At 31.6% G+C, this 14,799-nt stretch overlaps 1 protein-coding gene across 1 annotated transcript; it reads right to left on the bottom strand.

Moving 5' to 3' along the window:
• Positions 1-8,085: 8,085 nt before the first annotated feature.
• On the bottom strand, positions 8,086-14,014 carry LOC133699239 (probable mitochondrial-processing peptidase subunit beta, mitochondrial). Its single transcript, XM_062122406.1, has 9 exons — positions 13,204-14,014; positions 12,221-12,385; positions 11,973-12,110; positions 11,731-11,882; positions 11,249-11,357; positions 10,818-10,916; positions 9,836-9,901; positions 8,869-8,976; positions 8,086-8,395 (listed from the first exon to the last, which is right to left on the bottom strand). Exons 1-9 carry the CDS (start codon positions 13,858-13,860, stop codon positions 8,309-8,311), a joined length of 1,581 nt encoding a protein of 526 aa, XP_061978390.1. The 5' UTR covers positions 13,861-14,014; the 3' UTR covers positions 8,086-8,308.
• Positions 14,015-14,799: the final 785 nt, after the last annotated feature.

Raw genomic sequence — 14,799 nt, forward strand, 5'->3', positions numbered from 1 at the left:
TGCTGATTTTGATTACTTGAAGAAGCATGTGATGCAATGCTATCATAAAGAAGATGAGGGGAGATTTCTGGGGATGCTAGAAATAGATCTGCTACTAAAACTAAGTTGAATAGAGGATTTTTGGAGGAGGATTTGAAGATTGAATTGATTAGAAGGCTCAAGAGTACTACTCAAGCTGATGGTGATCTAGGGTTGAGCCCAGGAAGAATTCGGTGGTGGTGGTGGTTTTTCACTTGGAGAGAAAGCTCAGCATGTGGTCTTTTTCTTACACAGTGGGATGGTGCTTGCAGATATTGAAACCGAGGGCATTTTCATGCTTGCAAACGGGATAAAGAAAGTTATGGAGACATCTGGAGGAATAAATCTTAGAGAGTTCACATGGTGGCATCCGAGGAAAACAATGGTGATGATGAGATGGCTAATGGAAAACTTGAAATTTCATGCCAAGCAACCGGCAATGAGATAGAAACTTTTCTAATATTTGATAGGTTTCTCTTACTATAAATGAAACATGAGTAGAGTAATTGTTCGATGAAATGCCTGAAAGAGATATCACCTAGGAGAGAGTGGTAAGTTTGTAATTTTACACTACAAGGGTTTTTCTTTTATCATTAAATAGAATATAAGCACTCTGATTTTTTTGTTCTTTTTTTTTTCTTAATAGAGTAAGGATATAACATGTTATGAAATTATAAACTATATAAGATGTAAAGTGTAATTTATAAACAAATAAAATAAAAGTAAAAAACTAACTAAACTAAAGGAGGTTTTTTATAATTAGTCCTTTAAAAAAACTAAAAGAAATTAGACAATCTTTGTGAGGTGGTTTACTTTGAGTTTGCATGGTGTTTTACTTCTTTTTTTATCCTTTTTTTTCTTAATTATCAATTTATTTTTTATTTCATTCTTTATTATAATTATTTAGATTTGGGGTTAGCAATTTATTTTCATTTTTATTTTATGTGGTTAATGAGGACTCGGAAAAATATTCTAGCATCATGTAGGAGCTTGATTTCATGAAAAATAATTTAATTTTATCGTTTGCAAGAAATTAAAAATGAGGGGATCAAAACTTAAACAAAGAAAAAATGCTAGGCCTTTTAATTTTTTAAAAAATATATTGTCAATTCTAGTCCTTTTTATTTTCTTTGTTGCCTTCTATCATTGTTTTTTTTCTTTTTAATTTGATTCTTCGATGTTGTGTTAAATGGGATTTGTGTTGACAATTTATTTCAATCTACATTTTATGTTTTTATCTTGATCTCAAAAAAAATCCTACAATTGAGTTAGTGCTTGATTTCACAACAAAATAATTAGATTTTATTATTTGAGAAATATTAAAATTGCAAGGACCAAAATTAAAAAAGAAAAAAATTAGGATGTTTTTTTTCTTAAAAAAACTTGTGTCGACACCTTTATGCCTTGGGATATTGTCAAACTATTTTTTTTATTTAGTTTAGAAATTAAATGATTTAGTTCATAACTTAATTTTGCTCACATTTTATTCTTTAAGTTTGAGAGAGAAGAAATAGAGAGAGACGTTGGATTATGAAAAATGAGGGAGAAAGTTGATAAGCATCCCATTTTCATGATGAGTGTAAATTAAATATTTACATTAAGAGAATGATAATGAATAGGAAAATTTGGAATAAAAGGTTTAGATGCTCCTTTAAAAAATAAAAATATAGAAAATGGATGCAAAATAAAAGAAATATAGAAATACGAATAAAAACTGAATGGAAATGAGTTATGTGAAAAAATAAATATTAGAGTGTAATTTGGTGATATTCAAAATAGTCTAGTTTAGTTTTTATATAAACAGATAACGAAATATGAGATAAATTATTCAGTAAACCTGAAAGGTTATAAAGGAGGGATATAATGGAAGTTTTTTAAATTCTTATGTATAAATATATGGCTCATGATCGGCCATACAAGGAGAAGAGAAAAGAAAAAGGAAGCTTAAAAGATCTTAGAAAAAATAAGAAAATTAAAGGGAAACCTTGCAAATTTGTGAAAGATAAACCTTCTAAACACTAAATTGAGAGAAATCAAGTGAGGAAAAGTGAAAAGAAATGGATTTGAGAGAGAGGTGGTCATGGCAACAAGGGGAGGAAGAGAGAAAAGTGGATAAAAATCTTGTTCCTCTTACAAATTCTTCTTGATTAATTGTGATTTGAATGTGAGAATTCATGTTGCTAAGAATAATTGTGTTTTTTATGAGATTAGAGGTGTGAAAGTTAGGGTTTATAATTACGAGAAATTGAGTGTAATGAGTAGAAATGATATTGATAAAGATTTTGATTTAATTGGCATTCATTAACATGTGAATTTAATGGTTTTAATGTTAACTCAAAGATTGAAGAAAATTGAATGCGTTCTTATGCTTGAAAAATTTGGTCAACACATGATATTTAGGAGAGAATTTTATTAATTTTAATTTTATAGAATGTATGTTTAAATGGGTTAATTGAAGTATTTAATGCATGGAAATTAAATGAAATTGCATAAAAAAAAATTTGGAATGAATGCATGGATTTCATATATGAGAAGTGGGGTTAATTGTAGAGATTGTGAATAAATTTAATTAATTGTGTTATTAATTCTATGTAGTTAGACTTGATTAAGGAAAGTTGGGAAATTGGAAAAATAAAAGAAATAAGAAATAATTGAAGTGTGATTTATAATGAATTGTAATAGAAATTATGATATAAAATGAAGTTATGAAATGTTGCGGTGACAAAATAATCCTATATTTATAGGGGATACCTTAGTAGCTTGATCGCAGGTATAGACTGGTGTTGAGGCTTCACGAGCAATAAATAGGTGCTTAAAATCTATTTCTAGCCATTTACAGATAATACAGAAGACTAATGACATCAATACGAGGATATTGACATCAATATTTTTTAATAGTCATTTCTGAAAAATAAAGAAGACTAATGATGTCAATACAAGGATATTGACATCAACATTATTGACTAGTCATTTCTGGATAATAGTTAGACTAATGATATTAATACAAGAATATTGACATCAACATTATTGATTAGTCATTTTCAGATAATAGGTAGGGAAGACTAATGAGTCAATACAAGGATATTTTCATTAATACTATTTATTAGTGATTTTTGAAAAATAAAGAAGATTAATGATGTCAATATGAGGAGATTGACATCAACATTTATTGATTAGTCATTCCTAGAAAATTAGGAAAGGCTAATGATGTCAACATAAGTATGTTGGCATCTACATTTATTGATTAGCCGACCAATGAATTGATGGCTAATGATACCAAGTCATTCGGTATCAATATTTTTTTTTTATTAACCATACTGAGAGGAGATGATTATGATATCAATTTGAAAATTGATATTGATGTTGGGTTGTTGATATAAATATTATCAAGTAAATGATATTTGGTAGTAATGAAATGATGAAAGTGAAGATATTGTTTTAATTCTTTTTTGTTGGAATTATTTATTTATTTGGATTGTTTATATTATTTGTAGTCTTATTTTTAGGTTCCTCACGATAATTCAGGAGTAGAACACCTTGTATTTTGTTCATGTAACATAATAATATTAGACCTATTTTAGACTTATAAGATATATGTATGAATATTTTGTTATGAGTATGTAAATAGTCATGTTAAATTTTTTATTATAGATCCATGTGAATTAAATGTTTAGTGCATTAAATTTCTTTTGTTATAGATGTAGAATTGTTATGAAATAATATATTCTTATGAATATGTTGTGTGGTTGGTTAATATTAAAAAAAGGGAAATTTATGTTGTGATGTTAACATATTGTAAAGTAATTAATTTGCTAGAAATGTATTGATGCGGTAATGATCTAAGAGATATTGGATCAAGAAAATGAAAATATTGGTTTAAGAAATTTGCTTATGAAACTTGAAATTGTCGACAACTTGAAACATTTTTTTTAGGAAAAACTCACATTCTATTTTAGGCAAAACTCTGTTGGAATTTTAGTAGAATTATAAAAAAATCAGGTTACTAATAATTTTCAACAAGGTCGATTGAAAGAATATGTTTAATCAATTGAGATGTTACACGGGTTCATGACTCGAGCGGCAAGTTAAGTAAGTCACCTGAATCGATCCAATATATCACAATTTCAATATTTAAAACAAAGATTATTTTGAAATTTTGTTTCAAGTCAAATGATTTTTTATTAATTATTTAAATTATTTATGGACCTACTAAATCAACCAGGTCATATTAGATTAACCGTCATGGAGTTCAATACTAACAAGTTGAGTTGAGTGTTGAGTTAATGATTAAGAATTTTCTTGTTGCTGAAAAATATATTAAAAATGTATGTACATTTATTTTTTATGTTCAAAGACTCTTATCACCCACGCGACATAGCACAAGACAATTATCTAGAAGAGAAGTATATGGGATCGTGGAAGGACCAAGAGACTGAAAATAGAAGTTGCAGACTGAGGAGGAAAAACAATCGATCAACACAAAAACATAGAATTTGCAAACTGCAAACAGCTCTAAATTTTTTTTCCCGCCAAGATTAAATTAATAAAAAAATAAATCAAGCCTACCATAATCAACTTGGGTAAACCAGACCAAGTTATAGCACAACTGAAGCTGGTTATTTATAGCTGTAAGAAATAACATCATAGGCTAATAAAAGATTAGATTTACAGGCTGATAGTTCGGTTACTAAGAAAACACCATGTTTGTAAATAGAATTTCGCGTTCCTTTTCTTAGTTTTGCAAGTTATTAAAGTTACGACTTGCTTCCGTTATTTTTCTAGTGCTTGATGCCGGAGCTAGTAGTATAAATACATATTTTAATTGCAAAAAGGCCCATGAAGTATATAGATTATCAGTTTAGAGCGATCATCATTGTTAATAATTCACCTCGCAACTCGTCTTCCAATTTGTCTAGTAGACCCCAAACTATCAGTGGGGTTTGCAAGAAAATTTCAATTCAATTAATTTAGTTTATTATAATAAAAAGAGTGGAATGAATTAGAGTAAAAAAAAGGTGGTTAGAGTGTAGTAGCGGTTGCTTTTCAAAGTGTTTTTCATTCTAAAATATATTAAAATGATTAAAATGATATTAGCACATCAAAATGATCTGAAAACATAAAAAACATATTAATTTAAAGCAAAAACAAAATTCAAAATTTTTCAAAAGCATTTTCCAACCGCAATGCTAAACATGCAAAACTGCAATCTATATCATAAGATTGTGATAACCCCATAGAAAGAAAAGCAAAGAGAATCATGAAACTCGACTTCCAACAAACTCTCTTAAATGATGAAATTGAAAAAAAATTATTGTAAAAAAAAACATGAAAAGACCAATGTTAACTAAGGTTAACTTTTCAAACCCGTGAATTGGATCATGAGAATAGGATCACCCCATTAAAATAATCATGAACTCAATCTCCAATAAACTCATTGTTGAATAATGAAGTTGAAAAAAATAAGTGTAAAAAAAGACAAAAAATATCGATGTCAACCCATATTAACATTTCAAACTTGTAACTCGATCATGAGAAGTGGTTCACCCTATTGAAAAAAAAATATGAAACTCAATTCCTAACCAACCAATGTTGAAGAAAGAAATTGAATAAAAAATCAATTTTAAAAAAGGACCAAAAACCAAAATCAACAATAAAAATAATGAGACCAAATTTAATATAAAAACAAGATTATAAGACACCTTTTAATTTTGGTAGACCAATATGAATCATGAGTAGAGGATAGAAAAAAGAGGGAGGAGAATAAAGAAAAGGTTGGCAGAGCCCACTGACACTCTTGTCGACACACGCTACACTCATCAATAAGAGCTCCCCACGTGTCTTCCAACATAACCGTGAACATCGATGTTCCGCCACCATAAGAAGCCACAAGCATTGCTAGAGGGCAACAACTTACCTCACATGCTAGTGCATGCATTACATATGTCATCCAAGTTGTTCTACTTGTTCTTTTCAATCCCTTGAAGTTTTTTTAAAAAATTTAAATTTAACCCCTCAATCCTTAATTGTTTTAGATCGATAAAATTAAAGTTTATTTTTCAAATTTAAGCTTCAAATACATTTTAAATTTAACCCCTCAAGCTTTAATTATTTTAGATCAATAAAATTAAATTAAAATTTTCAAGTTTGAGCATCAAACGCCTATTATAATCTTTCCTTATCATTGTTGGATTCTCATATCTAGGCAATAAAATAAAAAAACCAAGTTCATCCTAAATAAACTCAATGTGAAAGGATCAAGTTAAAATAGAAAAATCGAGGCATAAAAAAAAGGGTTGAATCTCTCCCCTGTTATGCATCTTAGTCCTTGATGTTTGCAAGAAAAAAGGGATTAATACTTGTCTAGTGTTCGAATTCATTCCTTAGCTTTATTTGTTCTAATTCAATCTAATTTCATTTAATTTTATTAAATCAAGCATCAATCGAGCGAGATGTGATTTTGTTTCTCGAAACTACAAGTGGCCAATACCAAGCCAAATAAAATAAATACTGAATCAAGAGAGAGTGGAAAAAACTCAGTGGCTGAAAAAATAGACTAAATAAAAAGGAAACATTGTTCCACAATGTTTTTTCTCCCAGCGCGCAAAAAAAAATCATCTCTTCTAGTTTTTTTCCCCTTAAAATCAATAAAAAAAAATAAATAGAGGACGGTAATTGAACTGCCTTGTATATCATTATCCAACCATCCTTTTATAATTTTATTAAAACTCCCTGAACATCAAAGCAGGAAAAAAAAATATAAACAGTTGGGCAATTATCAAAATATCTTCTTATATTACTTTTATCTTGGATTTGCATCTAGGTGCCAAGTTATGTACAATGATTTTTTTTTAAAAAAAATAATGAGTAATCCTTAAAAATCAATTGGCAAAATAACCAAGTTTGAAATTTTTTTTTTAGCAAAATAACACAATTTGCTACATTTCATTATTAAAAAATGCAACATGTTAATATGTCCTAGAATGCGCAAAGAAATTCAATGAGTAGGCACAAATTACGATGAGAAGAGAAAAAAAAATTGAAGGTAAATTCTAATTATGATATTAGTGGTGTAATAAAAAATATTTTAACAAGATAAATTTAACGACACTAAAAAATAAATCAACAATTATCAAAGTGGGTTACAATCTCCGCTCAAAAGCAAATGAACCACTCATTATCTATAACCCACTCTGATTATTATTGGTAACCTTTCTAGATGTTGAATTCATCGATATCTTTATGATAATATTAGTTGTAATGTAACTAGAGTTTTGATATATTTTCAGAGTTATTTTTTATTATTTTTCTCTTTTCTCATTGTAAGGTGTAACAATTTCTTTGAAATAACATATTTATTAATCGAGAATTGCATATTTCACAAACTTTTTCGACTACTTGTGTTGTTAATAAACGAAAATACCATATGGTCGGACAATAGCACTTGGAAACGACGTCCTTTACTTGGTTTTGTGTGTTAGTTTTCGTTTCCCTCTGGATAACTGTGATTTGGATGGGAGAACCAAAGCAAAATTCGGAAGAAAAAAACAAAAACCCGTAACCATTGATGGATCAGATTCATTCGTTAATATGTGAAATTTACTAATGCAAGTCAAATACATACAGAGAAGATTCTATCAACGCTAGGGATGTAATTGCAAATCAATTCTCATAAAGGAAACAAGCCCAAATATCAGACTCGGACCACTTTTTTTTGTCCAAAAGGCACATGCTGCAAAACACAGATGAAATCGAGACAAGCTCTTTCAAGCAGTGACCAACGAGTAAAGCTTTTATGGTGTAAAAACTAGAACAAGGAGCCAAGAGTTTCAGCTAAAACGATTCAATCATTAAAAAACAAAAGCTGCAAAAACCATGTACAGATCCAACATATCCAAGGAAACTCTATGTTCATTCTTTCCAGGGTACACATTCCTCAGCACGAGGGAGCAGGATCTCGACAAAATTTATCTATGAAAACAGCACACTGATGGGCAAGCTAACAGTTGGAACCAGTAAAACAAAGCCATATTCTTTTCCCATACAAGCAAGGTAAGATGCAAGCTCAAGTATCAACCAAAAAAAACTTATAATTAGAAATCCCTTTTAACAGCCTGGACATATACTGGAGACTGCATTCTTATTATGGTAACAATGATACCATTACAGACGCAAGAACCTAAAAAAATAATTGGACTTTGGCAGCCATATCGGTTGTGTAAAAGCAACAAAATGTTTGGCAACTGCCCAAAACAAAAGGATGCAGCAATAAACAACGGCATGGCATGACAATCTAGTAGCGGTTCAAGTAAGTCCTGCGTCTGAACCAGTTGTAGTCAGGCAACCCTTGGATGGGACCCATGGCTGCAATTGCAATATCCTGCAAAAACAAAACATTATGTAGCACATAAATCCAAAACTTCCAGCCAGTTCAGTTCAGAAAGCACAAGCCCTGTTTTCTTGTTTTATATATATATAAAGGCATGCAGAATAAAAGAAACGTGTTTTTGAAATGTAATTTCTTTTACTATTAAAATCTGTACGGCTTTCTGTCTTCCATTAGAATACAGCCATATTTTATTTACAAGGTTCTTTAACAGGAAAAAACATCTCTCATCTTCAGGATTAACTTTTTGTGCGCACTCATTATTTGCGCAACACTTTCCCATTTTAACAAATTGATTCATTTTAAAAGTTTTTATAGAAAGAGGAAATGGATAAATAGAAAATTTGCTTTCTGCAACTAACAGAGCCTCTGGCTTCAAAGAAATTCTTGCAATTAGGTACTAATTGATGCAGCTTTTTTTTATATGATTGATGTTAAAGCAGGATCTAATACTCTGTAGCTCATACCTGATCATGAATAAATCGGCTGGCAACTCGTTTTATAGTGCTTGGACCAACAGCATCAATCCTTGCAAACAGTTCAGCAAATGGGATTCTTCGACCATAAGTAAGTAGCTGCAACCATATGCAGCCAAAGGTAAGGAAAAATTGAATAGTAATTAAAGCAGATTACAATTCTGCCTTTTGAGCAATGATCCTCCAACTGTTAATCATACAAGAATAATAATCTAAAGCCAGACAATAGAAGCTATGGCAAGTAACTAACTACTATTTTGTTTTAACATAAATATCAAGCAACTCACAAGACTAGGATCTAGTGAAGGTTCTGGAACTAGTAACTAGTAATATATCACATAATAACCTTTAAAAATGATATCATTGTTCTCCTCAAATATCAATACCTTTAACGAACATTTGCAAACACACATTTCTTAGTGACATAGTAGTTTGTAGTTTGATAGGACTAAAAAACTAACACTAAAGTGGTGCATATAAAACAACAGAAATGGATATAAATAAATAAATAAAGAATGTCAGTTCATTTAAGTACTCAAGTAACAGAAAATAATTTCATGGACAACATATTCAAATGTGATTATTATTTCGTTTCTGTCGACTTACTAGGCAACACTGATTGAAATAATTAAAAACTTTCGCACCAACTAAAATGTCATCCACTGAAGGATCAGATTGAATCATCAAGATGTATAACCTCTTTAAATTGTAACAAACCACAGTCCAGCTGGGTCAACATTGACAGCACAACAAGTACTCTTTTAGATTGTCTCAGCAGACAATCATGCTTAAAACTACATAAATTATGACTTGGGCCATGTAATTTGGGAAACCATTAGAAAAAATAGTGAGGCATTACATATCTTCAAGCAAAAATATTCACAGTATGGCTACGAGGACTTGTTCAACGTGTCCTAACATTTATTGACAGAATTTTTTTTATAGCATTAAGTCATACCTGGCGCCCAATATCTTCAGCTACAGGACTAGTTCCATCAATGTGAAGTAGCAAGGAAGATTTCAACTGCAACCAAACAAAAGAGTACATAGCTAGATAAGCAAAGATGACTAGATTGTAGAGAAAACAGATGGTTCCAGGATCTATAAAACTCGCACATCACCTACCACACAAGAACTAAAGATAAGATTATGAGGATATAAACACACAAGACAAGAAATAGTTTTACCCTCTTCATTTTTTTTAAATACGAAGAAGATTATACCATGGAATAGCTTTTTAGCTTCATATGGGAGTTAAAATTGTAATTGTCACTCATGTCTATTCAGATCAAACATGTGTAGATAATAAACCCAAACATCAATAAGAATGATGGAATTGTCTAAATTTTAAGTAGAAGTGTCAGCCAAGTGCTAATCTATTTTAATAGTTTGGTCTTTTTCATGATGTCACTATTAAAATAGATTAGCACTTGATTGACACTTCTACTTAAAATTTAGACAATTCCATCATTCTTATTGATGTTGGGGTTTATTATCTACACATATTTAAGCTACTTCTTTACAAACAATTCAAAGTGACATCATGAAAAAGACCAAACATTTATAATTCAAGCTATCTTACAAATTCTATAATCTATAGTGCAGACAATATTAGAGAATGTTATTCAAGATAATAAATATCCAAAAAGGATAAAAGATAATGCGAGCTAGATTAAGATGGCATGGGATTTTTGTGAGTTAAAATCTGCAGGGCTTCATCTGCATATCAGGAAAAAAAAAAACAAACAGATTGGGCAGTCTGACGACGTGTCATTCCAACAAAAAGAAACAGAAAAATTGTAATGCATTTTATGTGGTCAATAAGCATTGCTACACGTTCTGAGTTACAACTCAATTTTTTTAAAAAAAATATTGTCCAGATGCCAGTAACTAACATGTAATACCCACTTCTACAGTAAAGCATGAACATTAGTAAGTACCTGGTTACAAGCACGAGTGACCTCAGCTTCTGAAACTCGATAGCATAACTTAGTTGTCTCATGCATGATCGCCCAGGCTAAATCATCCAAGGAATCTGGCTGCAAGCATCAAATAATAAATTTCATTGAAAGAAAAGGAAAAATCTTGAAAGAGAATCCAATGAAAAGGCAAAATGACTTAAATTATCGTCCTATATATTATAGCAGGGACTTGCTACACTTCAGCATCCCATGCTTTCAAAGATGAAACAACAACATATATTTAATGAGAGAGAGTCGGTCAAGTTTTCAATTGCAGGCTATGTGAAAACATTATTCAAATTGTAAAATTCACTTCAATATTGCTTACAATCTTTCCACTCCTTGCTCTGGTATGCTAAAACTCTAATTTTCCAAATAGTAAGAAGGAAAAGAAAATATGCCCGCCATACCTTAGCAACAGCATAAACACCAAAAAGACCAGTGTCCTTGTAGTTTGTGTTGAACGCCATCATACTTTCTGCTATTTCATCAATGGCAACCCTTTGAACTAGTTCAGAGCTGTCCAATGATTGAAATTTAATCACTGTGCATGCTAACAAGACAAAAGCGTGTTGCACAAATGCTCAACCAGTTAATGTTTGAAATTTATCAGGTTGTGGAAAACCAGAGACGAGAATAATCATTGAAACATTAGGGGTCAATCATAGAGCCCTATTTGATAGTGTTTGAAATTTCAGTTTTTAAGCTTGATAGCCTGTAGCTCCACCAACACAAGCATGATATCTGTGACTACAGACCACTTTACTAATTTGCTCTCTGGAAATGTTTGGTTAATAAAATTCCTAATGTGTTAAATGAAAGCTTCCTGATAAAAAAAAAAATCTCAAAGGTCAGTAAACAACATGGTAAATTACAGAGAAGGAGAGGTTACCCCATGTGCTTTCCACCTCCAGCACTCTTGTTCCAAGAACCCAACATAGCCTGCATGACCATCAAAGCAATGGAATCTGGATCTGTCCAAGATGCTCCTTGAAAAGCAACCGCAAATTGTGCCAGAGGAATATCATCATCAATTATCCTAACCTGATTTTCACAACAATAAGTGAAGACAATAGTTTAGAGAAAAGAAACTTCGTAGAAGGATGGCGTGGATTTCAAGTTATATTTCCCCACCTCAGAGCCAGTGAAATATGCAGGGTCTTTGGCAACTAACTGTGCAGCAGTGGTTTGATCAGATGATAACTTAGTAAACAAGTTCTTTACTTCTCCAACAAATTCCTCATGCTTCACAGCTCCTGAGGCGACAATCACCTGAAATGAAAGTCACACAAACATGCATGATGAAAATTCAACAACAAACCTTCAATCTTATTTGCGGGCAAAAAGGAAAATGGAACAAGCCCACCAACTACAGGCATTACCATTCTAGGAGCTGTGTAGTGTGTTTGTATATAGTTCCGAATGTCATCTCTGGATATTGTTTCAATATTTTTAGCAGGTCCCAGAATAGTTCGAGCTAAAGGAGAGTATTGGAAAGCAGTTGCATGCAAATGGTCAAAAATTACTTCCTCAGTTTGCCCCTCAACCTACAAATTTCCAGACAAAAATCTATAACTGTTAGAAGCACTTCCTGCTTTCCAACTGCTTTGAAAAGCAATGGAGCTAAACATAAAAAATGAGAAACTAAACAAAATGATAATCAGCAGTAACATATACTAGAAATGAAAACGACCCTGGCATTTATCACATGGAAATTATCCTCCCTTTCACAGCTTTGAAAAGCAATGGAGCATTTTGTTTGGTACACAGCAATATAGCATAGCAAAAAAACTCAGTATGCTTAAAAACAAAGACCCATTTCAGCAAGTATAAAACTCTTATCGAAAGGACATTTAAAAACCATCCAACAAATAAGGACCATTTCTCCATAACTAGGATTCACTTAAGCAAGTTTGAAACTTTGATGCAAAGAGAAAATTAAAACTACCCACCAACAAACACATCTTCTAATTCCACAAACTTTACAAAACAAGTACCACCAAAAGTAAACTAAATGACCCACACTAGTAAACAACAAATATATTCCTCATTGTACTTCTAAATCAATCAACAAACCATTAGCGTTTCTAAATTAAGAACCAGCAAGCACAGCTAACTAAGAAACACTAATTCCCACATAGTCAACCAAAAAAAATGAACCATGTCAAATCCCATAAACTTAATGCCACAAAGGCACCAACTTTCATAACAGTTAAACCGACAGCACAGAACTTTATAAGCACATAAAGAACAAAAACCAACAACTGCATGACAAAATTTTACAAATATTGAACACAAAACACCACAAACCCATTTCCTATTCGACTCAAAACAACTTGATAAAAAAATAAAAACACAAATTTACCTCCTTCATTTCCATAGTAATAACGTCCCTCTCCCTAGACATCCGCTCCTCGTCGAAAGTAGAATTCTGCAAAATATCAGCCAAAATATCCAATGCTTTATTGACATCTTTATCCATAACCTTAGCATAATATGTAGTCTGTTCTCTACTCGTGTACGCATTCAAATGACCTCCCATATTCTCAATCTCCTCTTCTAACTCCCTCACACCCCTCTTCTCCGTCCCCTTAAATATCATATGTTCCAAAAAATGAGCAGTCCCATTTGTCTCATCGGACTCAAATCTCGACCCGGCATCAATCCAAACCCCGACCGTTGCGGTCTTCGAAGCGAGATTCGACTCTGTAGCGACACGGAGACCATTAGGTAGGGTAGTGATGCGGGTCTCGGGTGCAGAGAGGATATGGGTATGGGTTTTGAGAGTTGGGTGGGGTGACCCGTATTTGAGGAATCTTGGGTCCGGGTTTTCGAGGATTTTGAGCTTTGATTTGACCGATTCGGCTAATCGGTCGTAGATCATGGCGGTTGGTGGTGGTGGGGTTGGTGAAGTCAAGGGACTGGCGGTGGAGACGGCGGCATCGGAAAAGGACCTGGATGCGGTGGTGGAAAGGGGTCTGCGGGAGCGGCGAGACAGGGTTAGAAGGCGCTTCCAAGCCATGATTTTTGGTTTGGGTGTTTAGGGTTTGTTGAATTTGACAGTGGAGACCTAAGAAAATCTATGATTGTAGTGTGTATTAAAACACCAAGGACTGGAGGCTTCTGGTTTGCATTCCGACGACGTGTCATTCCATTATCATTTACAGATAGCAAGGGGAGTGCTAGCTTTTGAAAATGTATTGCTATTTGACTTACCTTGCGATGATTGACCTTTCATGTTTCTCAAAGTTAAAATTTAATCCTTAACAATAAAAGTCTTGCAATTTAATCCAATTACTAATGATCAATTGAAAAATAATATTTATTTTAGATGAAAAGGAATTCTTAATATTTAAAATATTGTCTTATCCTTTTCTTTTCTTTTTCACTTCAATATTAAAATATCGGAAATAGGAAAAGGAACTTCAATCCAGCAAATAAAAAGAGCTCAAACCTTTTGTTAAAGCAAGCTACCTCCAAACTTATTGTCATTATTTACTTTTCCTCTTCCACCAACAAAAATTAACATTAGTTTCTAAGGTTATTAAACTCTTTTTTCATGACTCGTTTATTATTATCAAATTGAATTAAGATAAAAAAAAAAAATTATGATTGCAGGCTGAAATGCTTATTGTTAAATAATAAAATTAAAAAAAATTAATTAAAAAAAAATTCAAGTCAATCCAGATTAACCTGTCAAACTCTCAATGTATATTATAAGACTAAAATAACTCTATACAAAATAAATTGAAACAAAATACATTGTTGAAACATAAAATTAAAAAAAATCAATAAAAATAAAATATAAAAATAAATCGAGTCACTCAGATTAATTAGCCAAACTCGTAACACAAGTCATTAAACAAAAATAACCTCATAGAAAACAAATCAAAACAATTTATAAAACTTAATTTTTAATTAAATTCAATATTAAAGAGTAAATTTAAAAAAAAAACTCAAA

This window comes from Populus nigra, chromosome 7 (genome assembly GCF_951802175.1).
Source record: "Populus nigra chromosome 7, ddPopNigr1.1, whole genome shotgun sequence".
In the NCBI taxonomy this organism is placed as follows: Eukaryota; Viridiplantae; Streptophyta; class Magnoliopsida; order Malpighiales; family Salicaceae; genus Populus; species Populus nigra.

What these genes read in the sequence shown, in the direction of transcription:
- LOC133699239 (XM_062122406.1), bottom strand. Translation starts at nt 13,860, where the DNA reads ATGGCTTGGAAGCGCCTTCTAACCCTGTCTCGCCGCTCCCGCAGACCC. An exon ending in TTACTATGGAAATGAAGGAG is followed by an intron (nt 12,386 to 13,203) that starts GTAAATTTGTGT and finishes GGAAATTTGTAG; the next exon opens with GTTGAGGGGCAAACTGAGGA. An exon ending in CATATTTCACTGGCTCTGAG is followed by an intron (nt 11,883 to 11,972) that starts GTGGGGAAATAT and finishes TGTGAAAATCAG; the next exon opens with GTTAGGATAATTGATGATGA.